This window comes from Telmatherina bonti, assembly GCF_933228915.1.
Source record: "Telmatherina bonti genome assembly, chromosome: 8".
In the NCBI taxonomy this organism is placed as follows: Eukaryota; Metazoa; Chordata; class Actinopteri; order Atheriniformes; family Telmatherinidae; genus Telmatherina; species Telmatherina bonti.
In genome coordinates, this window is record NC_136626.1 from 28,051,357 (window position 1) to 28,078,298 (window position 26,942).

At 38.1% G+C, this 26,942-nt stretch overlaps 1 protein-coding gene across 1 annotated transcript in view; it reads left to right on the top strand.

The window, feature by feature from the left end:
- Positions 1-733: 733 nt before the first annotated feature.
- The window catches only part of ncanb (neurocan b), a gene marked incomplete at both ends in the record, with an annotated part of 116,707 nt that continues 90,498 nt past the window's right edge, over positions 734-26,942 (top strand). The window contains 5 exons of the mRNA XM_079245676.1: positions 734-806; positions 17,604-17,833; positions 17,970-18,138; positions 21,438-21,612; positions 23,489-23,616. Coding sequence (XP_079101802.1) covers positions 734-806; positions 17,604-17,833; positions 17,970-18,138; positions 21,438-21,612; positions 23,489-23,616 — 775 coding nt within the window. The remainder of the gene's footprint in view (positions 807-17,603; positions 17,834-17,969; positions 18,139-21,437; positions 21,613-23,488; positions 23,617-26,942) is intronic.

The window sequence follows — 26,942 nt, forward strand, 5'->3', positions numbered from 1 at the left end:
TCTGATAGAAGTTGGACATAACTTTCACAGATTTATTGAGACACAAACTGACAGAAGTGACATTAAACAAGGTTTTGGCATCATGACTGTAATGCAATATAAAGTTGAATTTGAGGTTGAAGCTGGTAATGATCCTGTGACTTTCAATACTCAGAACTAAAGAGGAAAGGCAGCTCTGAAAAAAAGCTAAAATAATAAATTGTGGCAAAAAAGACAGAAGGTAGAAAGTAAAAGCTCTCACTCGCAGCATCTGATATATTTTTTCTCTTGTAAATAGAATATTGGTTTATGAACTGTATATTATTGAATTCTGTTTTAATTTACATTTGATATTTTCCAAACCTTTTTGGAAATGTGATTTTAAAAAGAAAACACATTGACTGAATAAATCTTTTAAACCTGTTTACAGGCAGTGTAAAAACCTGAATGCAATTTTCACATTAAATCTCTTGTTTTCTTATTTGTTTTAAAATGTTTAAAAATGTTAATCACATCTCAAAACAGCATTAGAGAATACGATTCTTCCCTCTGTGAAATGCAAAATTTATGTGCAAATTGAATTAACAGCAAAACTGAACAAAAACAAACCTGTAAAATGAGCGACTACCGCTGACTCAACTGAGATTTCAGTGTGTTAGAAAAAGTGCACAAGGGCAAGGTGTTGAAGTCAGCTTCCTTCGTATACTCACATTCCCTCGCCTCTCTCTTTATCTCTGTCTCCAGGTGCAGCAGGATGCAGGGTGTGTTGCCTGTGTGTGGATTGCAGCCCCTGCTGGCCCTCCTTCTGCTTCAGACTGCAGGCTGTGGTGAGTTCTCATTAAAAAGCGAGCAGAACCCATCACCTGACTTATACACTGCATAAATCCAGATAATCATGTGCACAAACACTTCCCTAGATTGTAAAATGTTTTCTCTTTGTAGGCTTTTAAGACTTCAGTCAAGGTGTCAAGGAATTATCTTTAATGTGTAAAATATATTGTGGAAACATATTCTGCCCTAAATCCAACAACTTTACTGCAATTCTGTGGAAATTTGAGTTAACATGATGCATTGGAAACTTGATCATTAGGAATGTGGAATTTTTTTGGAAGTTAGTAGCATGAGTTGGGGGTCAACGTCACCTCGCAAATAATAAAAAATTACACATCCATATCAGTTAAACTGAATGAGTACTATTATACTACTACTTAATAAAAGAACAAGCAATCCAGTACATAAGTTGGATATTGTTTTTTTTTTTTGTTTGTTTGTTTAAAAGTAACTGAGTAAACAGTCAAATTTTTCAGTATAATTGTTAAGAATATATTGACTTTAACCTGTTGGTAACTTGAGTCCCATGGGCAGGACTTAACAAATGAACATGTATTTCACTCAGTCTTCCTTCCAACCTCATAGGGTGTATAACCATATAAGGCTATAATTATAACTGTAGATAAACACTTATTTCTGACCAATTACAGATGGAATTTACCTCTGAAGCCATACCATACTACAGTAGATATGACATCAGGAAGGGTTCGGTAAAGGGTCCACAACTAGTCTCTATAAAAACCTGTTTTAGGTGAAAAATTGAGGATTTTACTGGGTTAAATGAAAAGTCTGAAAGGGTTACATATTGTTTGGGAGGTGGTGTTTAAAAGATCAACTAAACAGGCTAATTAAAATCAATAAGTCGTGAAGTCATCATTAATGCATGTCCATCATCTGTAACTGAGGTGTTGCTCGACCATGTATGCTAAAAGCTGGCACTGTACAAGCATTTAGTCACAACAAAACCAGTCATTTGTCACTGTCTCTCTGTCTGGTTGCTTTGCTCTTGAAACGCAACATTTTTGCCCTAATTTAGGAAGTGAGTCATTGTGCTGGTTGAACTGAGGCAAGCTAGCTTCATTCTACATTATTGTCATGTGACTTTGTTGTCTAGCTGGGTGAAATACTGCCATGCCTCACTTTGTTCAGTTGCTGTTACCAGTGTCTGTCATGGTCTGTTGCCGTGAGTTCTAGGATTAGGGCCGCAGGAAGTCACAAATCGCATCAGACCCATAAATAATAATTGAAATGTATCGGCAGGTAAATGCTTGCTTAATATCATGCAATCAAGATTGTAAGACAGCATTAAAAAAGAAAAAACTTGCAAAGCCAGCTAAATTATTAAATAGCAGTCCCCAGACTATTTACCTTTGTATGTCATGCCAACAAGAAGCATTTGTTGATGTTATTCCTCAAAAGAAGAATGTGAAAATTGTTTTAGCTTCTCTAACAAGGTCATTCTTCTGGTGAGAACAACAACCAACTTTGAGATTGAAGCCTCAACTCACTAATCTTTTTGAATGTATGTAGACCACTGGCATAGTGCTGTAGCATAAAAAGGCAGTGTAGTGATCTGCCTTTTTAAGTATATGATTTTATATGGGAAAATGGACATGCATGAACATGTTGCGATGATATGAGAGGAAAAGGCATTGCAGGACTGTGCCTACGGTACAGCACAAGTGTAAGTTGTGCAGCTTCTCTGCCTGGCCAGGAGGAGGTGCTGTAGAGTCATTTTTGTTCATTCATTCATTCATTCATTCATTCATTATCCTAGTCTGATGTAGGGTTGCGGGGAAGCTGGAGCCTATTCCAGCATTCTTTGAGCAAAGGGCAGGGTACACCCTGGACAATTCACCAGTCCTTTGCAGGGCCACACAAAGACAAACCACCACTCACGCTCACACTCACACCTATGGGCAATTTAGAGTAACCAATGAACCTAACATGCGTGTCTTTGAACGGTGGGAAGAAGTCGAGGATTGAACCAGCGACCTTCTTGGTGTGAGGAGTCACTTTTATTGAGCTATTAAAAGCACTAAATGACATCAGTTTAAAATTGATGGCTACTACAGGCTATAGGAAATTATTATCCAAAAGATTATTTAAAAAAATTATAAATAACAAAAAAAGTGAAAAATATATAAACTAATTATAAAAATGGAATGACTCCATTTATTTCTTTCCACCATGGGTAGGCACTGCTTACCTTGCCTACCCAGACTGCACACCACCAGTGAAATATCCAGTAGAAATAGGACTGTAAACATTAGTTCCATGTCTTTGCATAATTAAACTTAACTCTCCTGTGCCCCAAACAAAACTCAGTTGACTCTTAAAAATTTTATTCTGATATGTGCGTCATTCTGACAAATCTACCATGCACATTCCTGGTAACTACTAAATAAATAACTTTATGCTGAGCCCTTTACTAAAGTAGCAGATGCAATCAAATATAAGAAAAATAAATAATAATAATAATAATAATAATAATAATAATACATAATTTTTTATAATTTATACATCCCTTTTGTATGCTAATAACAACCCAAAATGGTCAGAAAGCTTGAATGTCCAGTTAAATCCCCATCGAAGCAAATAGAGATCTAGCCACCAGGAAAATGACTGCTATGCCAGATGGCCAGTCTGTGTTTTTGTATGGGGTTAAATGGTCCAGATTTGGCCAAAATGACAGGGTCAGTTTCCTTTTCGTACAAGTCCGTCTGCACCCATTTTTTACCAGACGTTCCATGAGCGGAACACAACAAATAAATGAAGTATTTTTCTCAATCGAATCACAGGAATATTAACAGATTTTTAGTCTGTTGATATAAAAAAAGTGAAGACTACTTATAAAAAAGAGCAGTAGGTCTCTGGCATCCCCTGCTGAGACGTGTGTGACAGCTGCATCTAAAGCCTTGAATGTAAGGTGAGCATTTTTTAGCCAACAACATGGCGATTAAAGGTGTTTTAGACAGCTTCTTGTGTAGGTTAAAATATAACCTGTGGCATCTCCAAATATTCTCTTTTCTTAACTTCTTCAAATTCACTTCTATGTAAGCAATATTACTGGAGTCTAAAAAATTATTCTGTATTCAACAGAAAATATAACGTACATGAACTCCACTTCTGACGGGCTCTGGTAGTTACGAGCATGCGTGAGTAAAGTATACGTAAATAGCAAATAAAGGTCTGATCATACAACACAATAGATCATTGCAAAGTCCCTTTGTATTTTACCCTTTAAGCATTATTTGCTCATTTTAGCAATACCAGTAATATCATATTTATATTTTACAAAGGTATATAATTTCATCTTCATTTTGTTGCTGTTTCAGTGAATACTGCTGAATTGATCATTTGAACCAAACTAGGCTGTTTGCTTGTCAGATATATTTTGATAAAAAGAAAAAAAATCTTATGAACTATCAATAGTGTCATTGTTATATTGATATTTATAATAATGAATATAGAAGTCTGTCTTTACCATTCAACCAGTTTAATTGTCCACACATGGATTCAACATTAGTTCAGTGCTTTTTGCTCTGTTCTGTAACATCTGTAATTTGTTTAATATTTCTGTTGTGGTGCTGGTCTATGTTACTGGAAAGTAGTGTACTTCAACTAGGTACTTTATTTTATTGCTTGTGGTTACAGATAGTTGATTCTTTTAATGGCAGAGATCACACCACCCATTTTAGCATCAGTCTGGCCCGCATGCTTTTTCCAAATAATTCACTATCAAAAATTATGCTCAAAATGTTAGTTTCATGCAACTGATAATTTGCCATGTCATTTATTTTCAAAGTAACATCGGATTTTTGCTGGTAAGCTAGTTTGAACAAAGTCCTGCTAATGTTTGCAATATTAAAAATCAGCTAATTTCACTTCACCTATTGGATTACAGATTGCAACCCCCCCCCCCTCCAGAATGTTATTGGTCTTCTAATGCAGATTAATATACAGTTAAATCTTCATCATACATCCAATTTTTGTCTGATTTAGAATCAATGATACTATTAAAAATGAATAAAATTGATGCATAATAATGGTCCAAGACAACTTCCCTGTACATGTTTCACTTCTGACATCAGAATAACATTTGTACCAATCAGCTGATGGCAAAATTTGTGTTTTCATGGCCTCCTACTTCTAGTTAATTGCCAAATAATCTTATATGCAAAATATCCTTGTGCATGCTGCCAGCTTGTTGATTAGCATAATTAAAGGTCACTATAGCTAGAATGTAGTCAACTGTGCAAAACGAAGAAGCAGCCTCTGACCATTTAGGTAAAATATGACATTTCAGTTTATGATGCAGGCATCTTCAGTCAGACTGACATGTACATCTTTCAACATGATTTGTTAGAGATCCTCAGTCTCATTGACAGTTTCTTCATCAGTTCATCCATTTCTCTCTGTTATGTATTCAAATCTAAACACTTGGCAGACCTTTAAAGCTTATTGACGAATATTTACTCCTTGTGTGTCATTTGCTTATAATTACATCAAAGTTCAAAGAAGAAAGGGAATAAATCTGATGCAAATAGGCAACAAAAAAGATATTCCTTACCTGAAATGGTTTTCATACTTGGTTAAATACTTGGTTAAAGATTTTTATATTCAATTCAAATTTGCAAAGCTGATTAAGATTAGCTTTGATTCAGCTCAAAGGTTGTAGTCAAGTATCCTAATCCTGCAATTATGCATCATCAAGTCATCCAAACTTGGGCAAGAGACTTGACATTTTACATTTGTTCAGCATGTTCTGTCTTATTGACCTTTTCAAACCTTGATGTTAATGAGGGGAGTACATTGTGACAGAAGAACAAGTAATGGGTTATACAAACACAGACTTATGTGAAACTCTGAGTCATTTGTCAATCTGTGAGCTGGATCTGGTTACCCCAACTGCCTCCCAATCTGTCTGTTTGGCAGTTTCATTTGTCTATTCCAGGAAGCTCAGCGGGGAAGAGAAAGCAATGCAAGTATTCACATCCTTCGGTTCTTTTTTGCCCTGTCTACATTTCACCTGCATACTCTGGCGGGGTATCTGTGTGTCTGCATGTGCATATGTAGGACAGATTTCACGCCTTCCTCACTGCTCTCCGTGGCCTTCCTGACCGTCTGCTCCTCTTTGCATTGTATTGTTTCAGCCTTATGTAGAACACAAGAACAATGTAAAACCCCCAAATCTACTTTCTTGAGTTTGTGGCCTTTCTGAGACTCAAAACTTTGATTTGCAGGTAGAGTAGATTAAAAAAAAAAAAGGAGCCAACTTTTTTCTGTACTTGTTTGTGCAAAAAGCCTCAGGTTACATCTGCCAGGTAATTTCAGCCAGCTTGCCTAACTCTGTAGCCCACACACGCAAGCACAACATAACCATGTCCTGGTTTGTGCATATCCCCACTCCTGTCTTGCAAGTTGACTTTTTTTTTCCAGCTACTTGGGAACTAGTCACAGGGAGGTAGAGGACTACTGGGAGGGTTGGCACTAAAGCTCACCCCATGACACTTTGCTTGACAGGCCATGATTGGAAAAGGATGGAACGTGGGGGAGGTGAAAAGATTAGAGGCTAGCTTTTTGCACTTGTGTGCATGTGTGTGTTTGTATATGTGTGCAGATGATAGGGTGAGCGTATCTGCACTTACAGCACCACCACTCCAGTGCTTTTGTGGTATGTTTATAAATTTTAATATGTTGGCAGCTTGCCACACATGATAAATGTATCATTATGCCTCAGAGGGTGCAAAATTAGTCATGGCAGCAGCCTCGGGGGAGTCCCTGTAGAGCCTGACATGTCCTGGCTGGATTTGGCTCAGGCAGCAGGAAGTCTGCAGGGAGAGGGTTAATAATTGTCACCAACAGAGGAAAGGAGGAAGGAGGACACTGTCTGGGTCACACATGATATAAGCATACATACAATCCAGAAAGGCAAAGTAGAGAGATGTAAGAGCAGGAAACGGGTTAACTTTGTTTGTTTGATATATCTTAGTTAGTTTTAAACTGTGGAATGAAACAGTTTTGATTTTCAGTGTTTCGTTACTAGTTTGACATGGAGCTGCATGTGGACACAAAATAAATGTGGCATATCTTCGCATATAAAAGGGCTGTATGTATAATCTTGGTCTCAAAAGAATGATGAGACATGGGATATTATTACAGCTGTCTCAGAATTAAGATACATGTCACTTTATTGGAATAAATGAATCTGGAACACAGTAGAAAATGTAAACGGTCTTCCAAAAAGAAAACCACATTCATGGCAGTGAAAACCAGAGCATGGCTGATAAGGAACTTTGCAAGCTGAAAAGGTGATGCTGAGTATTTTCCCTGATGTTTTAATAGAGTTGTTACTCAGGTAAACGTGTCAGGAGCCCATCTGTCAATGTTGATGATCAACACATCTATCAATAGTCAATAATCAGGAGAATTGGGATAGCCAACCAAATTCACCCTAAAAAAAACCCATGAAGGTCCAGAAAGACGTGAATTCCAACATAACATTTGAAAAGAATGGTGAATACTTTACTAACTACCCTCCCCCCGACCCCACCTTCATCTTCACAGAAACTACCAGGACTCATTTAAAACACAGGAAATCCCAGGAGAACACATTAGCAGTGTTCTGTTGAGGCAGAATTAAACTTTTGACCCGAAAATAGCAACTGCTGATTAACAGTAAGTCAATGTTTGAATACGATTAGATCTGACAGTGTTTTCCTCATGACACGACTTTGTGTTTACATCTACCTGTCAGCATCGTGGAGGGCCGTCAGAGGTGACGTCTCTAAAAGAAAGTCCACCTACATTTGGGACTTGGCAGGAGCTAATTTCAGACACTGGAAAGGAACAGAAGGACTGCATCACTCGTGCAAATCTGATAGCAGGGCTGGTCAACCTTTTTTAATGGCGTCCAAGTCTTCCTTTTGTTATTTTCCTTTTGTCCATTTCTTTTTATTATCCCACAAAGTCTTTTTTTAGTTACGTAATCTAACCTGTCATCATGTTTGTCTTTCTTTTGAGTCTTTCTACATCTTCAAGACTAAAAATTTCACACCTGTCATTTGCTGACTGACTGTTTGAACACTTCTACCTCAGTATTATTCTGTTTAGCTTGGTTTTATTGTGTGTTCTCACACTGACGATGCACAAACTTCACTTCTTCACTGGCTTTTGACTTGCACAGATTTAAAGTTCTGGAACAATGCATCCATTAAATTTAATCACTTGAATGATGGTTAGCTGATACCAAGTGCTTTTCCTTCAATTTCTTTTCCCCTAATGCAGGAAAAACACTTAGATATGTATTTTAAAGAATACATGCAGCCTTTAGAAGTAATTCCAGCCTCTTTTGCACTGTCTTTGGGTGCAAATTATTTCATTCAAATGTGCTAAAAGGTTTTTGGATAACCATTCACATTGGATTGAAGGAAACAAACCTGGAGATGGATGGATGGGTGGATGGATGGATGGATGGATGGATGGATGGATGGATGGATGTGACATTGTGTTTGTCTGTGTATGTTTGTGGAAGGGGGTGAATCTGTGCTAGAAGCCACTCCAATCCCACTTCTTTCCTTTCCTTTGCTTTCTTTTCCTTTCTGCCGTTGTTGCCATGGTTGTCTTTTTTTTTTTTTTTGGACTTCCTCATCTCCTCAGCCTCAGTATCTCTCTTCTTCATAAACCTTAACTTGTCACTGTTTAAAAGCAATCACCACCATTTCCTTGTTATTTTCTCAGGTCCTTTATTTTCTCCATTTATCTTTGTGTGTCACCCGAGGTCTTATTAAGAGGAGGCTTTTCTCCACATCCAGCAAAATCAAGACAGTATCTGCTTTTGTAAAATGCTGACTAATTACACATTTGCAGATAAGTTGAAATGCCAGTTTTTAATAGCTTTTATTAGTTTATTTCTGTTATCTATATATACATATATATATATATATATATATATATATATATATATATATATATATATATATATATATATATATATATACATATATATATATATACATATATATATACATATATATATATATATATGGCCCTGCGACGGACTGGCGAGCTGTCCAGGTTGTACCCTGCCTGTAGCCCAAAGCCAGCTGGGATAGGCTCCAGCTTCCCCGCGACCCTGAATTGGATTAAGCGGTTCAGAAAATGAATGAATGAATGGATATATATATATATGTATATATATATATATATGCCAATGAACAAGTGCATCTCAGGTCATCTGAAAACAAAAGCCTGTATGTCTGCTCACAGACTGCAGGGCCCCAGGTTTACAACATTGTTTCAATTCCCCAACATTGTTAAGTTTTATTAAGTTCTATGAGGCTGGCAGGGATGTGGCGAGTGTGGTGTCCTCATTCTTTCCTCACTCAGGTGATAACATTTTTACCGTCTGTAGTGATGAGCATCAATATAATGACAACATTGTCGTTTATATCGCTTTTTAAAACTCAGGATTTTTTTTTATTTATTTAAACCTTTGAGACACTTGATATGTGTAACTGTAAAACATTTCTAACCAATAAAAGTTTTTTCTGGAACCACAGTTTAACTGAACAACACTTAAATCACCCCTGGCAACATGTGAGCTCTCTTACCGCTTACTTACTAACTAGCTACAACAAAAGCATCACAGTCACAATATTCATGAGAGAAAAGCTTAGACCAATAATTAATACGTTTTTTTTTTTTTTTTAAATCTAGGCAAACTTTCTAGTTTAATTATCTTTAATAGCATGTTTGTTTTTCTAAATGATCTGTTTGTTAAAACGAGAATAAAAAAAAAATCTCTTTTAGCATGACTGGCAACAATCCATTTGTTTTTTCTGATGTCAGCTGTCATTTCTTAATACAGTGATCAACTAATGGCAGCAAGACTCAACAGGACAGCTTGTCTGTCATGATTTATGACTTGCCCATGATTCTGTGCAAACACCCTCTTACACAAACATAATCACCTGACATACAGGCGGAAGGAGGGAAGTGGCAGCGACCAGAAAGGATGCACATGATCAGTTCTGGTAGCTCCAGATTGGCAGGCTTACGGGTTTGAATTGGGCAAATAGAAGATGAAGTGGCCTTTATCTTTCGGACAAAAAAGAACACTGCTGGCATCTTGAAAAGAAAGAAGCAGAGAAAGAATGAAAAAGAGGGTGAAAACAAAGAAAGATGTTCTCAATTGTGTTCCTATTATGGTGAAAATGCCATTACCAACCCCTCCTGTATCCGTGCCAGCCACATAAAGGCTCTCCAACTGTGTTTAGTAATTTGTGAGTACCTCTAAAGGGAAGACAGATGGGCCAATGGTGATGATCACATAGATGCCACAGTGAACCAGCAGAAAGAAAATAAGAAAATCTGAGTGTTATCTGCAAGCTGCAGGAAGTGGAGGATGTGTCCTTAATGTTCGTACACACAGGCAAAGACACAAGACGAGGCCTATGAAAGATCACCTGTTAGCATTTAGTAAAGTCAACCTTTGCAATCCAATGTTCCCAAGTGGTCACACTTCACTGGGCGCTAACGTTCTTTTTTCACACTTTTCTTTGTATTGACTCAGGATTTCATCTTCTTTATTTTACCCTCACAGTCAGGTGGGCCTTGTTTAGACAAAGCAGCACATAGACAAATATGAAAACGGGATAGATAACCACACAAAAGACAGTCCTGTGGGAGTTATGCCTGTGCCACATTTCCATCTAAATGCAGATTTGAGATAGTAGTGCTGTTGGGGTGCTCGCTAGTTTACATTCATAAGCACAAAGCAAAGGAGAATGTTGCTGTTTTTAATCTGCCTGTGGGCTCCTACATGATCTAATTTACACTTTTGAAGGAGAGAATTTGCAGTTGATTTTAGGTGATGTATGGGTGAAAGGCAGCACCATTTCGGAAACAACAAATAAACCCTAAAGTAGACAAAAAGAGTGACAGTGGAGGGAAGAGGCTGTGAATAAGATTGTAAAGTTTGACTGGCTTCATATGCAGCATGATATTGGCAGCATAAATAGCATCATTTTACCCAAATGGTGTTTATCCAGGTGGAACAAGGCCACAAACTGGAAAGCATACTAAACATTATTGATGCTTTTCTGCAGACGAATAAATCAGACAGGTGTTTTCTGTTCTTGGCAAATGCCCAGTTAGGTGGATCAGAAACTGCACCTTAGTTGTGTTCTGGGACTACACCTTAATCTGCTTGTGTCTTATGTGTATTTGTACATACTCAAGTGTGTATGGCAAGAAGAAAGGCACGTGCCTGTGTGTTGTAAACAAAGATGAGTGTCACATCCTCAAGGTGGATAAAGCAAAGAGAGTGATAGCAGGGAGTGGAGTCCCATGGCTTTTACTAGGTTTTTGTCTGTATACACACACACACACACACACACACATATATATATATTTATATATATATATATATATATATATATATATATATATATATATATATATATATATATATATATATATATATATACAGAGAGAGAGAGAGAGAGAGTCAGCATGAATATATCATCACTCTTTTCACACCTGCTGAATCACAACTGTACATCTCATCTTTTCCTGTCATATTCCCCTCAACTCCTTTTCCACATCACATCACTCCAATTTCCCAGTGACATACACCTTTAGATTTTCCATTTCTTTAACAGCACTTGCTCATATATTTTTCTCCGCTTGCCTCTTCCCATACTCACAATTCTGCTCCGAGTTATGCTTGAGAAAATCATGCTGTATCTATATCAGGGCGTCTGCTGTGTTTTTGGTCACCGCAGTGAGAGAAATATTTATTGGCACAATTCCCTTTCTTTGAACATCCACTTCCATTACTTCACAGATATGTAGATATAAAAACACCCCTTCGCTTGTGTGTTTTTATTTATTTAGTTAGTTAGTTATTGTGACATATAGGAAATAACATAGAAAAATATCTTTTTACATTAATAGTGAAACTGAAATCTAAACTAAGCAGGTGAAAACAAATCAGAAAATATATTGAGAGAGAAAAGCAAGAAAGAATTTTAAGATGCTGAGATCATTCCAAAGGATCAAATAAACTGTACATGATTTAATTAATGGAATAATATTCTATTTTTCATCAAATTTAATATGATCAGTAATCAAGTTTCTCGTATTTAGTGGTTTCAGGTTTGTTTGCACCTAATTATGAGACCAAAGTGGAACCTTATCACTGTAAAAAAAAATTATATGTTGTTGATTGCAAGTAAATGCAATGATATTCAAAAAATTGAATTGCTACATTCCAGAGAGGGGGACACAAAGGATTGCAAAAACTAATGCTTTGACAACTCAGGCTTTTGGAAACATTTTGGTCCAAATTCTGGACTCCAGTGATGCACCACTTAGTTTTAATGGTGGAAAACATTTGAGAACCACTGGGCTAAACCTCCAAACCCATTAAAAATGTTCTATGAAACAAGAAACATCTATGGAGGCTTTGGACTGCTCAACAGCTGATCTCCTGTTTTATTGAAGAATGGGAAACCAGTAGAATATCCAGGAAATTTTTAATGGGCTTGCCAGTCAATAGACAACACTAATGTCCATCAGGATAATTGTTAACTCTGGTTACAATCAGTGTGTGAAATAAAGGGATTCTCGGGTCTCTGGAAATCCTTAATGAAGCTTTGAATGCTTCATTTATCTATTTACAGATATTTTTTTCTGCCCCTTTCATTTAGCAGAAAAGAAAATGAAAACATTGCTCATATTGCAGAGTAAAGACGGAGAACAAGCAGCTCTCTTCCAGTCAACACAAGTGTAGCTCTTCTTGTAGCTGCTATAAAAAGAGTGATTATAGTGTGTGTATTGACTTTAGTGAACACATACATCTTTGAAAATTGCTGTCAAACACAGAATTATATATTTTATGACTAAATTCAAAATAACCCAACTTTAAATAGCACTTATCTGAATATAAGAACAACACAAAGTGCTTTACAGAGCAGAATAAAAAAAACCTGAAAGAAAATTATCAAACAATAACAATTAATATAGATTAAAAGTTAGTTATTCCTGACAGCAGCATCAAAGCCAGATGTTTAGTAAATACATAGTGGGGGGTGCATGTGGTTGTTGTGTTGGTGGTGGTGTTAGTTAATGCAGTGGATGTGTGTGCAAATATATATATATATATATATATATATATATATAGTGAAATGAAGTAAATTGTGATGTTAATAATAAAAAAAAAAAAAAAGATATATAATGATAGAGATCGTGATAAGAACTACAAGATAAACATATATTTTTATACCAATTTCAATAAATTTGATATGCTATACAAATGAAAATTGTTGCGACCAATAAAATTTCAAACATCTCCCTGGCTCCTCCAACCCCCTCCATGTTTGTCATTGAAAACATTCTTATGTCAAAACTACAGTAAAACTAGTATAAACAATGTTCTTTAAATCTCTACATAATGGAGTAATTCCAGGAAAAGTTAGTCCATCTCAGCTACAAGATGCTTGTTTGTTTGTTTTAATCCTGAAATTTCTGTTATACCGTAACCTTTTCCAAATCAGTATGCTACATAAACTAGCAATACATGTAAAGCAATGGATATTTGCAGGTCAAATGAGCAAATAGAGGACTTCGTCTCAACATAGAGCAAGTGAAGCAAAATGCAGTCAGTTGCTCCGCCTGGAATTTCCAGACTTCGTGGAACAAATGACTTCAGAACGCGCTAAAAGTGTTGCACGTAAAGTGTATTTTTCTCCGCAAAGAAGGGTCTATAGTGTCAAATCCTGCTTATACGGAGTGTTTCGGAATGGAAAGAGTATTGCACTCTGGCACAGAGTGGAAACAATGAAGCAGATTAGTCTGCACCGTTCCAAAATCAATATATCAAGTCTGGTTCATCGAAAGACAGAAACACCTTTATGGATGTGTAATTTGTTGAATATAGAACACAATGAGCTTCTGCATCCAATCCAAGCTTTTCATAGAGAAAAGATTATTTAATTGAGCTTGATGAAGCCGTTTTTGCATTTTCACAGAAAATAACGACTAAAAACTACAGCGTTAACAGAGTGGCACACGTAAGGAGCCAAATTAAGGATACTGCTGTGTATGAGTGTTTTTTAAACATGTGTGTAAGAGCATCCATATAATTTTGCCATGTCTGGAGTTCTACAGCTGCACCGAATCCCCTCTAACCCAAGCGAGGAGAAGAATTCTTGAATTTGATGGAAAGAAGCTGAACCCTGTGGTTTTTGTCTTTGTGGAGAAGGATTTATTTTGCAGCTGAATAATGAGCTCAAACACACAGACGATCAGGGAGTGCCGACTGTCATCCGCTTTCCATCGACAGCCACCTGAATGGAACTTCACTCAGCATTTATGTTGCATTTGAAGACAGCATCTCTATTGAACAACCTCCACTCCTCTCAGGACTCCGACGGCTCTAAGATGATTCTTCTTAAAATACAAAAATATCCTCAATAAAAGGTGGTCTTATTGATCTGGTTAATTCTTTTCAGCATCATTTCTTTTTATATCTCTTCTTTTCTCCCTGCCTTTGGAGGTTTTGGGCATTTTATTTTCACAGGTCAGCTCACTCGACAGGTTGGACTCCTCTTGAGTGGGAAAGGAGAGGCCATTTTAGAGCACAAATCCTGTTTGTTATCACCAGGAGGAGCAACATTGATAAGTTGGGGTTGGTGTAAGACAAGTAGCGCTCGTCTACGTAATGTCACCAGGAGAGGCAGAGAAGTGGATATTTATGTGTTTGAGTTGGTGGGAGGGGGCGGGAGAAATGGCGGGAGGGTCGATGTTAAGCTATCAAGAATGAAGCACTCAGCCTCTTAGCATGAGCAACTGCTACATCATAAAAGCTGCAAGAATGAGTGATGACAGCTGTCCACGTGGCTTTTTTGTGCGAGTGTTCAAAGGCACACTCGCCAAACAGTCAGGAGTAAAAAATGGTGTGTTCAAAGCGGTGTGTGAGAATAGATGTGTTTGTGTCAGTGGAGGGTGTACATACATTCGATGCTTCATGAATAAAGAATAGCTTTGATGTTTTGCACTCACAATGTTTTCACTTGTGAGTGCATTCTAAGGCATACACTCACACTCACACACACACTGACACATGCACAGATGATACATCCATGCTGGCTAAATTCAGTTGTGAAAATGAGGAAACAGACCTGAAATTTAATCTCAAGTGAGTCACCTTGCAGAACTGGTAGGAAACTCATATCCTGACATGAAAACAGTGTCTTTATGCATCGACTAAAGGCAACAAACACAAGCCAAGATGGAAAAACAGAGGCAAATCATTGAAGGAGCTGAGGTGAAAATGTTTGTAGGTGGTCTGATGCTGCGGGGGTGTAAGTGGGATGAGAGAATTGCAGGACATGGGGGACAAATGACACAGAAGAAAATGGGGAAGGGAGACGGAGAGGTTCAGGGAGTCACACTGGCATGCCTGTGATTACTGGAAACAAAACCCTCTTTCACAGATGTGCAATTACAGACAGGTCGGTGTGTCCCTGTAGGGTTTAGCGTGTTAGCATGCAATCAGTCAAACAGGACTGGAGCAGGACACTCAGATTGTGCAGTCGAAAACTGACGCCAATGAAAAGAAATAAATCGCCCTGTTTTTTTTCTGCAGTTCTACAACCATCCTGCAAGTCCCCCACCCTCCTCAAATATTATTTTTGTAGCATAAAATGGTATTAATAATCAGTCTAATCTAATCTAAATCTTGAACCAATCATAGCTGAGAAAAATGCTTGTTAGTTTTCATTCATTCATATCAGCATATTACTGCTTAATGCGATGCAGAGTCATGGAGAAGTGGGAGCCATTCCAGCAATTAGCTGGCGATTTACTCTCCCACAGGTTGCCAGTCTATTGCAGGGCCAATACAGAAAGACAAACCTCCATTCTCACTCCTAGGGAGAATTCAGAGTGACCAATTAAGCTTTGGACTATGGGAGGAAGCGGGAGTATCCAGAGAAAACATACAGACTTCATTCCTGTTTAAACCTCTCCCCAGCCAAGGCTCGGACCACTGATCTTCTTACTGTGAAACAGCAGTGAGGAGCACCACATCACTGTGCAACCTACTTGTTAGTTTAGATATGTCTAAAGCCCAACCTGCAGAGATTATTTTTCATGGATTAAAAAAAATTGTCCAGTATGAAGACAACGATGGTAAATGTGACAAACACTATAGCTTAGCTTCTGGTATAGCACAATCCTCTGGTAGATACTGTAACCAGCTCTCAAAGATGTTACCCCAGAATGTGCAAAGTGAGAGAGATCCATATATCCCGACACAGTCACAGACACATTGAAAATATATTATGCTGGGTGGGAGATCAGGCTCTTGGCAGAAAGCGTGCGTCTGTGAGATTCCTGACTTCAACATCTGAATTCTGCTGTTACACACTATAAATAGAATAAAAAGTCCTGTTTTTCTTAAAAATAGATAAATAAATGAATAGCAAGCACCTATATTTCTCTGCCCTCAAGCTATGGTAGCCAGTTTGACTCAAAAAGCCCTTTCCAGAAGCACAGATGGTGCCTTTGAGATACATGAGACGCAATAAGGAGAAGAGAAGTGGTTGGGATGGTGAATCACAAAAATAACTTATTTTTATTTCTATCTTATTCTATTCTTTTACCCCTGATGATGTTGCTGGAGGCTCAAAGAAAGAGTTCATGGGTTAGATGCTATCCAAAGCAGGGATATGTCTGTACCTTATTAAAATTCATGACAATACATCAAATAGCTGTTGGGATATTTTTCTTAAAATGTAAATGTCAACCTCATGATGAGGAGAGGAAATGTTAGAGGAACTTGTAAGTCAATCAATTCACCCTCTTGGGAGTTCTGGTAACATCCTTGCAGTCTGAGAAATTGTGGGTAAAATGTACAAGTATGCACCAAAGAGATGTGCTGAGCGACAGACTTGCCGCTAGCTGTGTAGCTAACAACTGGCTAGCTGATTGAAAATGCATGTACTGCTGCTGGGCTTTGGGGTGAATTAGATTAGACACAGAGGCGTGTGTGGTTCTTAGAAGTGAGAGGAAAGGAAATAGTGACAGATAAGAGAGCTAGAAAAAAAGTCAGGTGAGGTTTAAGGGTTCCCTGGTAAACCACACTGTGCCAAAAGGACAAACCAGATGATAAGCTGTAGTAGTGTTTTGTCAGCTGTTTCCCCCTGCAATGTAAATCAGCCACCTCTGTTGTTTCAAACAAGGTGACACAGATTAGAGCATGATGATAAAAATGTGTATGTTATGATAAGTGTGAAATAAACCGGTTGGGGGAAAAAGACAGCAATAATAAATACAGCAGAACTTCATTAGATTTGACTGAACAAAGAGCCTGATTCCTTTCCTCAACATATTTTCACTTGTTATTTCGATGGTTCTTACGTTTTTATCTTTATAGTTTGGTGGCACTTTGAGCTGCAGCGAGGTGCTTGATATTGATTTTATTACTCATTATGCATCCAAGGTTTTTGAATGATAGTTCATATCTCTTCTAGCCTTGCCTCCCGCCCAATCAGATAATGATAAACTGGATCAGATCAATGGCCAATAACAAAAGACACGCATCTTTGTTTTGTCTGTTGCTCCACAAGCAGGAGGCTCTGATAGAACAAAAGAGCATTGAAGGAAAGCACATGTTTTCATCTACAAGAATTGATTAACTAAAACATTTTCAATATAATGAGAAAAACAATTCTATGGCTGCATTGATTAATTCCTCCTCTCGTTTTCTGTCCTCACCTCAGGTTTAACCAATGCAGATGCAGTGGTGAATATGCAGAAGGTGACCCATCAGACCATCAGTGAGGAGCTGTCTAAAACCGTCCTGCTACCATGTCTCTTCGCCCTGCGTCCTAGTGTCGGCTCACCCCATGAGCCGCCGAGGATCAAGTGGACTAAGGTTTGGGGCCAGAGAGGCTCTGACGGTCTGCAGAAGGAGCAGTCAGTCCTAGTGGCAAAAGACAATGTTGTCAAGGTACAATAACAGATTAATAATAATAATAGAATATTATCTAATGTCTTTGACAAAAGAATCAGTCCATGATGTTTGAGTTGCTCCCATCTATAATGTTTTTCCTTCTTGTGTCCTTCTCATTTCCCACATTTCTCAGGTGAAGAAGGCTTTCCAGGGCCGTGTAGCACTGCCTGGTTACAATAAGAACCGCTACAATGCCAGTCTGGCTCTCATTGGACTACGCTCCAGTGACTCTGGTCTATACCGCTGTGAAGTTGTGGTTGGCATCAATGATGAACAGGACACGGTCCCGCTGGAGGTCACAGGTAAAAAAGAAGTTTTGAAGTTTAAGCTGTCCAACATTTGCCTCTAGACCAGACCAGCCACATGTACCTACACAAAATGGCAAATTGTATGAATGAAATGAATGAATGAAAAATACTTTAATAATCCCTAAAGAGAAACACATGGGAAATAAAAATTTCAAATCTAAGCGTAGAAGTATTTAAGTAAGGGATAATGCCCGACAAGGTGTCCATTATCAGAAGTTAATGGACTTTCTGATAATGGATTCTTTCTTTCTGATAATCTGATTCTTTTTAATTAATGGACTCCGCTTCACATCGAATGGTTGCCATCGAATGGAAACCTCGGAGGGCATGATCCTGCTTCTACCATGGTCACTCACAAAGGAAATAATATAAGACCAATTACTAATGTTGTTTTTGCTGTTAAAATAACGTTTTCACAAGAAAGGGCAGAGTGGACTGTTTAATGTCTTTTGTTGTGGCGTTTCCAAGGTAACCTGCATTGCATTCGGCAGCAGATACTATTGCAACAAATGCCTGATGATGCGCCCACGTTGAGGTGCAGCAACGCCTCAGCATGGGCCAGCGCGCTGATTTAGAACTATTGGGCTATTTGATGGAACTTTTTTTAACTGGTGTCCATTATCACTTTTTAACGGACACCCTGCAACCAATCAGAATCGAGTATTCACCCAGACCATGGTATGATAAGGCATAAGTGTTACTTAGTTATTGTTATCTCTGATCATGAAGTCCTTTATAGATTTTCTTTCTAATGTTTTAGTCATTGCTTGAAATCAATGTTTTTGTTGAGTGTCTATAGATTAAATGAAAAAGTCAGCGATACTCTGATCCCAAAACTTGGCTTTTGGTTTTAAAGTCTTGAGTTTAGCATTTAGCCTTCTTTACTTTGGTTCTTTGAGTCAGAATGGACCAGATAGTTAAATGAGACGATGTGCCGCTAAGTCGTTAGCTGACACTAACTTGATTAGCAGGAGGCATGTTTGATTCACGTTAAATGTGCTATTCAGAAGGATGATAAATGTCTCCTCTTGTCAAAACACACAACTTTTCAGGGTTTGTTGCTCATTATTTATTTAACAGTGAAACTGCATACAAAGCACATTAAATGGGAAACCATTAGGCAAATAAACATTTGCATAGTGATCAAATGGGTTTTTAGGGCCCTTAAGTTTCTGTTAGTTTAAATGACTGAAAAACAGGCATATATATGTTAAACAGAACCCTAACAAACTAAAGCTAATGAAAATGTCTGTGGAAAATATGTTGTTTAGAAAGATAACCACTCAAGTTCACAAGTAACTTGTTTATATATACATATATATATAACTTGTTATATATGTAACTTGTTTATATATACATATATATATATATATATATATATATATATATATATATATATATATATATATATATATATGTATATATATATATATATATATATATATATATATATATATATATATGTATATGTATATATATATGTATATATATATATATATATATATATATATATATATATATATATATATATATATATATATAGAAGTGCCGTAATATGTTAATTAGGGAGCTTTAGAAGCTTATTTTAAATGGTGTTTAACCCTTTATAGGGCACTCAATGAAATACTTTGAAGTGACAAATTTTGACCAAAAATTGTCCTACTGGTATGTACCAAGACCTCCATTCATTTGTTACATTAAAAAAAAAATAAAATAAATAAATAAATAAATAATTTGTTTTATGCTGAAAATGAAAGAAAACAAAGTGATCAAAAATATTCACTTGCCTGATAAAGGTTTAATACATTTAGGAATAGCCAGCTTGTTTCCTGCCTTCTAGGCTTCACACACTGTAATTTTATCCTGTCAGACATGAATAGTATTCATATCTAACTCTGGCCCAGAATACAGATATGCACATTTCACAAAATCTAAAAGGTTTTCATCCAAATAGTTTTAGCTCTTTATCATTTTTATTGCAAGTGGTATATCTGCCATTGAATCTCATTTTCCAAGAGCTGCAACACTGTATCTGTACTTACACAAATTAATGTAATTTTACTGTGTACCTTTAACAACAATGGTGTGTCGTTCATATATATGCATATATACACATTATATTTTGCCAATGCCAAGGGGAAACAACTCTACACCATGCCACAATGAGGGCATCCAACAGTCACACACGGTTCTGTTCTTATCCCTGGAGACAGTGTGAGGATGTGTGAAGATCCAGAGGGTAAAAATAGAGATGAGGTATATTGGACATTCAGCCCTCCTGTGGAATAGTACTGGATTTTCCCGTACTGAGAGGAAAGCTATTTGTCTCTCTAGTGGATGCATTTACTACTGAACTTGCATTTTTGTTTGGACAAAGTCCCACCGCCTCAAAGGAAGAAGGATGAAAGATGAAATGCAAGAACAAATGGAAAACAGAACAACTGAGGGTTTATGCTCCATATAACTACAGTGACTAGAGTAAGAGCACAATGACCGAATGGCCAAATGGAGCTCTGGGATTGAGGGGCCTTAGTGTGATTGTGTGTACGAGAGTGCTACGTTCAAACACATTGTATGCTTTCTCATCTCACAGCCTGGAGTGTTAAATCTTAAATTGCTCTTTGGATGTCCATCTCATAGGAATCTTAGTCACTCGCAGACAAAGTCAGAAGATAAAACATCTCTGTCAACAGCCAGACACAAACAAACATTTCTGATGCTGCACACTCGGCAGAGATGCGTATGGTAAATGGGAAGTTAAGGGACAGCTTCAGTCCAATGTCAAAGCTCTCTTGTGGTCCCAGTTTATTCTTCAGCCTTGGATTGTTGGATTCATGTCAACCTCTTGCCCTTCTTTTTGTGCCGAGATTCAATAAACAATTCTAGTTGAATGCTGTGCTGCTTTGTTTTGCTCGGTTTCGTGTCTGCCTTATTTGTCATTCTATCATGAGTGTAGAGGCAGGCGAAGTGCAGCAGGGTGACACTGTGTGCTGTTAAAGCAGTAAAACAAACATCCCCACACTGTTGTTCACTGTGTCCAAGGGCAGCATCTTTTTTTCTCCACTATTAAAGCCGCAGACAATCTGATGCAAATGAGACAGACACAAACACACACACACACACGTACAGTTTGCTGTTGAGGGCTGCAGCATGTAGATGCTCATGTTATATTACATAAAGGCTGCTGCTGATAAACACATCAATAATTTAAAGGTTGCAGGTCAAACATGCATTGAATTTGTTTCTGGAGCATCCTTCCTCTTGATCTCACATCTTCTCTCTTTCTGCTCCAGGAGTGGTCTTCCATTACCGGGCCCCACATGACCGCTACGCCCTGTCTTTTGCTGATGCCAATAGGGTTTGCATTGAAAACTCTGCAGCCATTGCAACACCAGGTCAGCTACAGGCCACCTTCGCCGACGGTTACGACAACTGCGATGCAGGTTGGCTGGCTGACCAGACTGTACGGTAAGACTTTTAACACTATAGGTGCTGAATTTACAGTGTGAGGAGTAACTCACACCAGGGCAGTCCTGACTATCACTATGGTTAAAAATAAAATGCACCACAGCATCTTAGATATCCAAAGCATGAAGAAAATCACTTGATGATAAATGAAATACTGCAAGGCAGTGTTAGGAACCCAGTTCTGAAGTTTCAATAAACATACAAAATAGTCAGTTTTACCCAAGTCACTGCAGAAAGTCCTGTTCATGGGAATATCATGTAATTTGGTTAAACATGTGGGCACGAATGGTTTAGTTTGTTGGGTGATCATTAGTTTGACTTAGCCAAACTGTAGCTGAAAGTACAACTTCTGGAGATACATTATAATTCTGACATGCAAATAAATCCAGTGCTGCCTCTGGCTGAATTTTAGTCTAAGTAACAAACTTTATTCTTGTTCTAAAACCAGCAAGATTAAGTGACGGGTCGGTAATTTATCTCAGCTTGCGATAAACAAAATTTCTACTTTATGACTGTGAAACAAGTTATTTATTTTTTAAACACTTTTTAGAGTTTCCATATTAAACTGTGTAAAATAATTGAACAAGCTGCTATTGTACCAACTGGAAATGCAGTTAACTACATCTACATCCTCGGAGCTGTCTGTCATACCCGTGCATGTGGTTCCGTTTGCCACTTTGCATTAAGTCCCATTTCAACATTACCAGTCTGAGCCTGTTGACAGAGTGCTCCATATCTGCAGTCTAAGTCCACGTCGCCGTCGCTCCAGTCGGCAGGCAGATTGACTGTTTTCTTCCTGACAGCTTTTCACAACCTTCCTGCGAAATGCTTTCCTTGGCTACTTCTTTTACTCCATCCGCCCTGCACTCCTGTTGTTTACACTTGGAGCCTTTTAACTGGTCCAGATCTAGGAGGGTCCGATGGTTCATCAGCCAAGAGGGAGGTGTCCAGTTAATACGGAGGAAAAAATTCAGGCTTCAGCAGTTGTCATAACAGCCACCGAGCAGACAGAAAGTAGCAGAGGTCTGAGACACAACAAGACACAGGGGCTCTTGTTATAGTTTGTGCAGAATAGCTAAAGAGGAAATCTGCAGGTTTATGTGGAGAAAAGTGCATCTTCTGCATGTATTTTGGATTCTGTGTTTTTCCTCAAGTACTTCATAAATCCCTGCATGCCTCGCGTAATCTTTTAATCAGCCGTTTCGCTTGTGCCCTGATGCTCCTCGAATCAATGGTTTTGTAGAATAATAGTTAAGTCAGAGCAGCAATACACAGTAGACTGCTGTTTTCTCAGTCCCACAGGCACACAGAATCACTGCTAAATATTTTAACCTCTCCTTCACTTCTTGCATTTACCTTTTCATCTCTCCAACTCTCTGAAAAAGTTGAGGATTAGTGGTGTTCTAATAGTTACTGGAGCACATTAAGCACATTTTGTAATGATTTGGGTAAATATGTATGAAATTCACACTGAGGGCAGAATAATTAGAAGAAACAAGATAGAGTATCAGTAAAACTGCTTTCCAGTTGTAGTCCTGGGGTTGTTGTAGTATAACATAAATGTGGCTGTATTCTTCATTTTTCCTTTTCTTTCCATTTCAATGCTGACTGAATATGATTATGTATATTCTTTGTTAAATAGATTTGGTGATCACTGACAGGAGGGTATCTTTTAAATGAATGTATTCTGGACAGGAATTGATAAAACGCATAGCGAAGGTTTAATCTTTTCTGTTTACTTCTGTATGCAGACTCCTCCCAGGGGAGTGAAGTCTGTCTGTGACTGCTTTTTTTTTTTTTTTTTAATATGTTCAAGCTACATAAATCTTGTCTCCCTTTCTCTGTTTATGTTCTTCTGTCTTGGTTTTCTCTGCAGATACCCCATTCAGTCACCTCGGCCTGGTTGCTATGGTGATCGTGAGGACTCGCCAGGTGTCCGTAACTACGGCAATAGGTCGCCTGATGAACTGTTTGATGTCTACTGTTTTGCCAAGAAGCTTCAAGGTAAGTAGGACTGAGAAACTTCAGTCTTAAATGCAAGTTCGGTCATTCTATGGCGTGCAAGGTCATAGAACGTTGTGACCGGGATCTAATGCTAGCAGTGAAAATTAGGGGTAGTATTACAACCACCTCTGGTGTTTTTGCCTCCTGAGCTAATGAGCTGAGTAGGTCTATGGTGTTATTGTAAAACTTCATCATTTCATAAAGCAGAGACGGCAGAAGTTCTACTGTGCAATCAAGCCCTTAATCAACCCCTCCTTAATCGCTATAAAGTATAATAGGTCCTCAACAGCATATAGCTACAGTAATGAAGGAAAATGTCACTTCTGCTTCTATACTTCAATTCAGTTCAATTCAACTTTATTTATATAGCGTCAGATCATGGGAATCCCATATCAAGACGCTTTACAGACAGGAAAAAGAACATAATGAAGCCAATTCATAATAGCCTATTTAAGGAAACCAGCAGATTGAGTTGGAGGCTCCATCCTGAGCAAGCACACTGGTGACAGTGGGAAGGAAAAAACTCCCTTTTAACAGGAAGGAACCCTCTGGCAGAACCCGGCTCAAGGACAGGCAGCCATCTGCCTCTGCTGTGTGGGGGGAAGAGGACAGAAAGACAACAGACAACAGGAACTGCTACTCCCGGCCAGGGAGACCTGCTGAGACAGGAGACATACATGTTAATAATGCAACACTGTTATTGGGGTTGGAAATAAGAGAGAGAAATAAAGAAAGAGAAAAGGAATTCAGTGTATCAGGAAATGTCCCTCAGCAGTCTAAACCTATAGCAGCATAACTAAGGGATGCTAACCATCCCTAACTATAGGACTTATCAAAAAGATAAGTCTTCACTATAGTCTTAAAGGTGGGGAGGGTGTCTGCTTCCCTAACACTAACTGGGAGCTTGTGGTTCACTATACTGATGAGCCCCGAATCATCTTTCTTAAGGTTGTAGAATCGTGCCAATTTTCAAATAATACAGTTTAAGGTGATATTCACAGTAGTTTGCGGTTATTATTGCTACCCATGTTGTTTCAGTGGTTTGACCTTGTGCTTTTCACGGCACTTGACTGCAATCTTCCCCCTCTCACAGATGCTAAAGTTGCAGTCAGAGAGCGGTAACATACATTTACTGCTCAGAGACTGCTTTCTCCCCCATGTGTTGGCTCAAAGAGCTCTAGCTTACAGCGCTACTAGAACTGGAGCCAGTAGCTCAGACTGATCCAGCTTGGGATCAGGGTGATCCAGCACCCTGTTAATGTCCAGTCCTCCATCTGTAAAACCGAGCTCTGCTGCAGGTGCTTTCTTCTGTTGTGCCTTTATTTCTCTCTATTGGCCTGAATCGCTCCTGCCTCATTCCCTCCATTCCCTTCTATGTGGCCTTTTAGCAGTTTCTTCACTTTTTTAGTATTTCTTACAATCATGCAGTGATTAGAGTTTGGTTCAAAGTTTTTTTTTCTGAGTTCAGTTAGTTGAATTTATTCCAAGAAAAACTAAGCATTTCAGGTGTCAAACTTCAAGCATGTTGTTAAGAAATGGAAAGTTTTTTGTTTGTTTACTTCTTTGTGAAATGTAAAACATACTGTTTAGAAATTTCTCTGACTTTTGCATGAAACAGCTGTCAAATCTGTCACAGCTAACTACATATGTGCAAAAGAAGCTTGACAGGGATAGCAAACAGTGAGAGGCTGTGCTGCAGCAAACAAATAGTTACAAGGTGCACAGTTAAGGTAAGAGTGTGAAAACAATGTACTAAATCTAAACAGCTCTATGCGGGATAATGAGAAAGGCAGAAAGAGATCTATGACAGCTGAGCAGATCGATCCAAACATCTATAGAATCAATACAAAGTCTAGTTGCTATTGTTTGTTACCTGCATCATGACACCAATATTTTTCCTGCAGCAAGCTTTAATGAGAAAAACCTTTTATTTTTGTTTGTTTTGCTTTTGTTGAGCTTATTTGCAGCATTAACTTTAATTTTCTCATAAAATTGAGTGTAATAAAAGGTAGTTGTTTTATTACTTTGTTACATTGTTGATGTCGTGACTTCAAAATTGTTTACGACAGTTCTGCCATTTAGTTTCTTAATTTTAAAAAAATCCTTGTATAAGTAATATTATGATCATAATCATGATCCATAATTAAAGGCATAATAATTAGATGTATTTGTTTCATATCAGTATCAGTGATACTTGTCCTGGATTTACTTGGGATCAAATCAGTGCAAAAGTTTGCAATGCTACAAACATTGTTGTGCCGTGTGCATCACAATCAAATGACTTGACAATACTTACGAGCTACCTTGCTATGGTGACCCCGCCCACACTGAGGACGCCTCAGTGGTAATGGAAACTATGGAAACCAGGTAGTGTGGTCTTGGCTGAAACGGAGTGGGTGCAAGTGGAAAGGGGCCACTACAGACGTGTTACTGGACATGTTGAGTGGTGAAAATGGAAGGAAATTGTTGAACATGATGGCAGAAAAATGGAGCCATACTTGGTGAACTGATGTTAAGTTAAAGGTCTCATATTATGCAAAATTCGCTTTTTAACATTTCTTTAACAGTTATGTTTCCCAGAGCCTGTGCACGAGGCCCCAAAACAATAAGATTTTGTCACCTTTCTCATTTGTTTGCTCCATTTTTCAGCAAAAGTGCGTTCGAGGGGATGAGTCAAAGACTGTGACCTTTGTGGAGCAGCTATGATTATTTTTGCAGGAACTGTTGTTAGCATGGCTTAAGTTTCTTTAGTATTTTAGACTGTTCTCTTTGATGAACGCTGAAAGGATTGCTTCATCATTCATACGGATGCTGAAGTGCGCAAACAGCAGGGCTGACAACAAAACTAAAACAGACTGTTCTTGTGGAAGATAGTTTCCATGAGTGATTTAATCTTCTACTTGTCACAATGCAGTAGATACTTTAGGGAACCCTGAAAGCTAATCATGAAAATCATCGTAAGTCAGTGCCTCATATTACCACTGCATATAGTCCCTGTTGAAATGATATTTTATTGCATGTGAGTTGCTCGGCTGAAATGAGGTGTTTGTCATACTTGATTAACCTCCTGCACACTCCGGAGAACAATTATCATAACAGTAGGCTTTTAACACTGCAGTATGACCTGCTCTAGGGCTTAGTTTATCTGGGTCACTAGTTATGAGTCGGATCACCTCAGCTGCCATTAGACCTGACAGAAGTAAGAGGTTCCAGAGGCATTTGCACAGTATTAAGGATCTGAAATTTACCGGGGTTTCTCCATCACCTTGAGACTTTATGGCTTAACTTGTAAATCATTAATCTTATTGAAATAATCCTCAGATTAT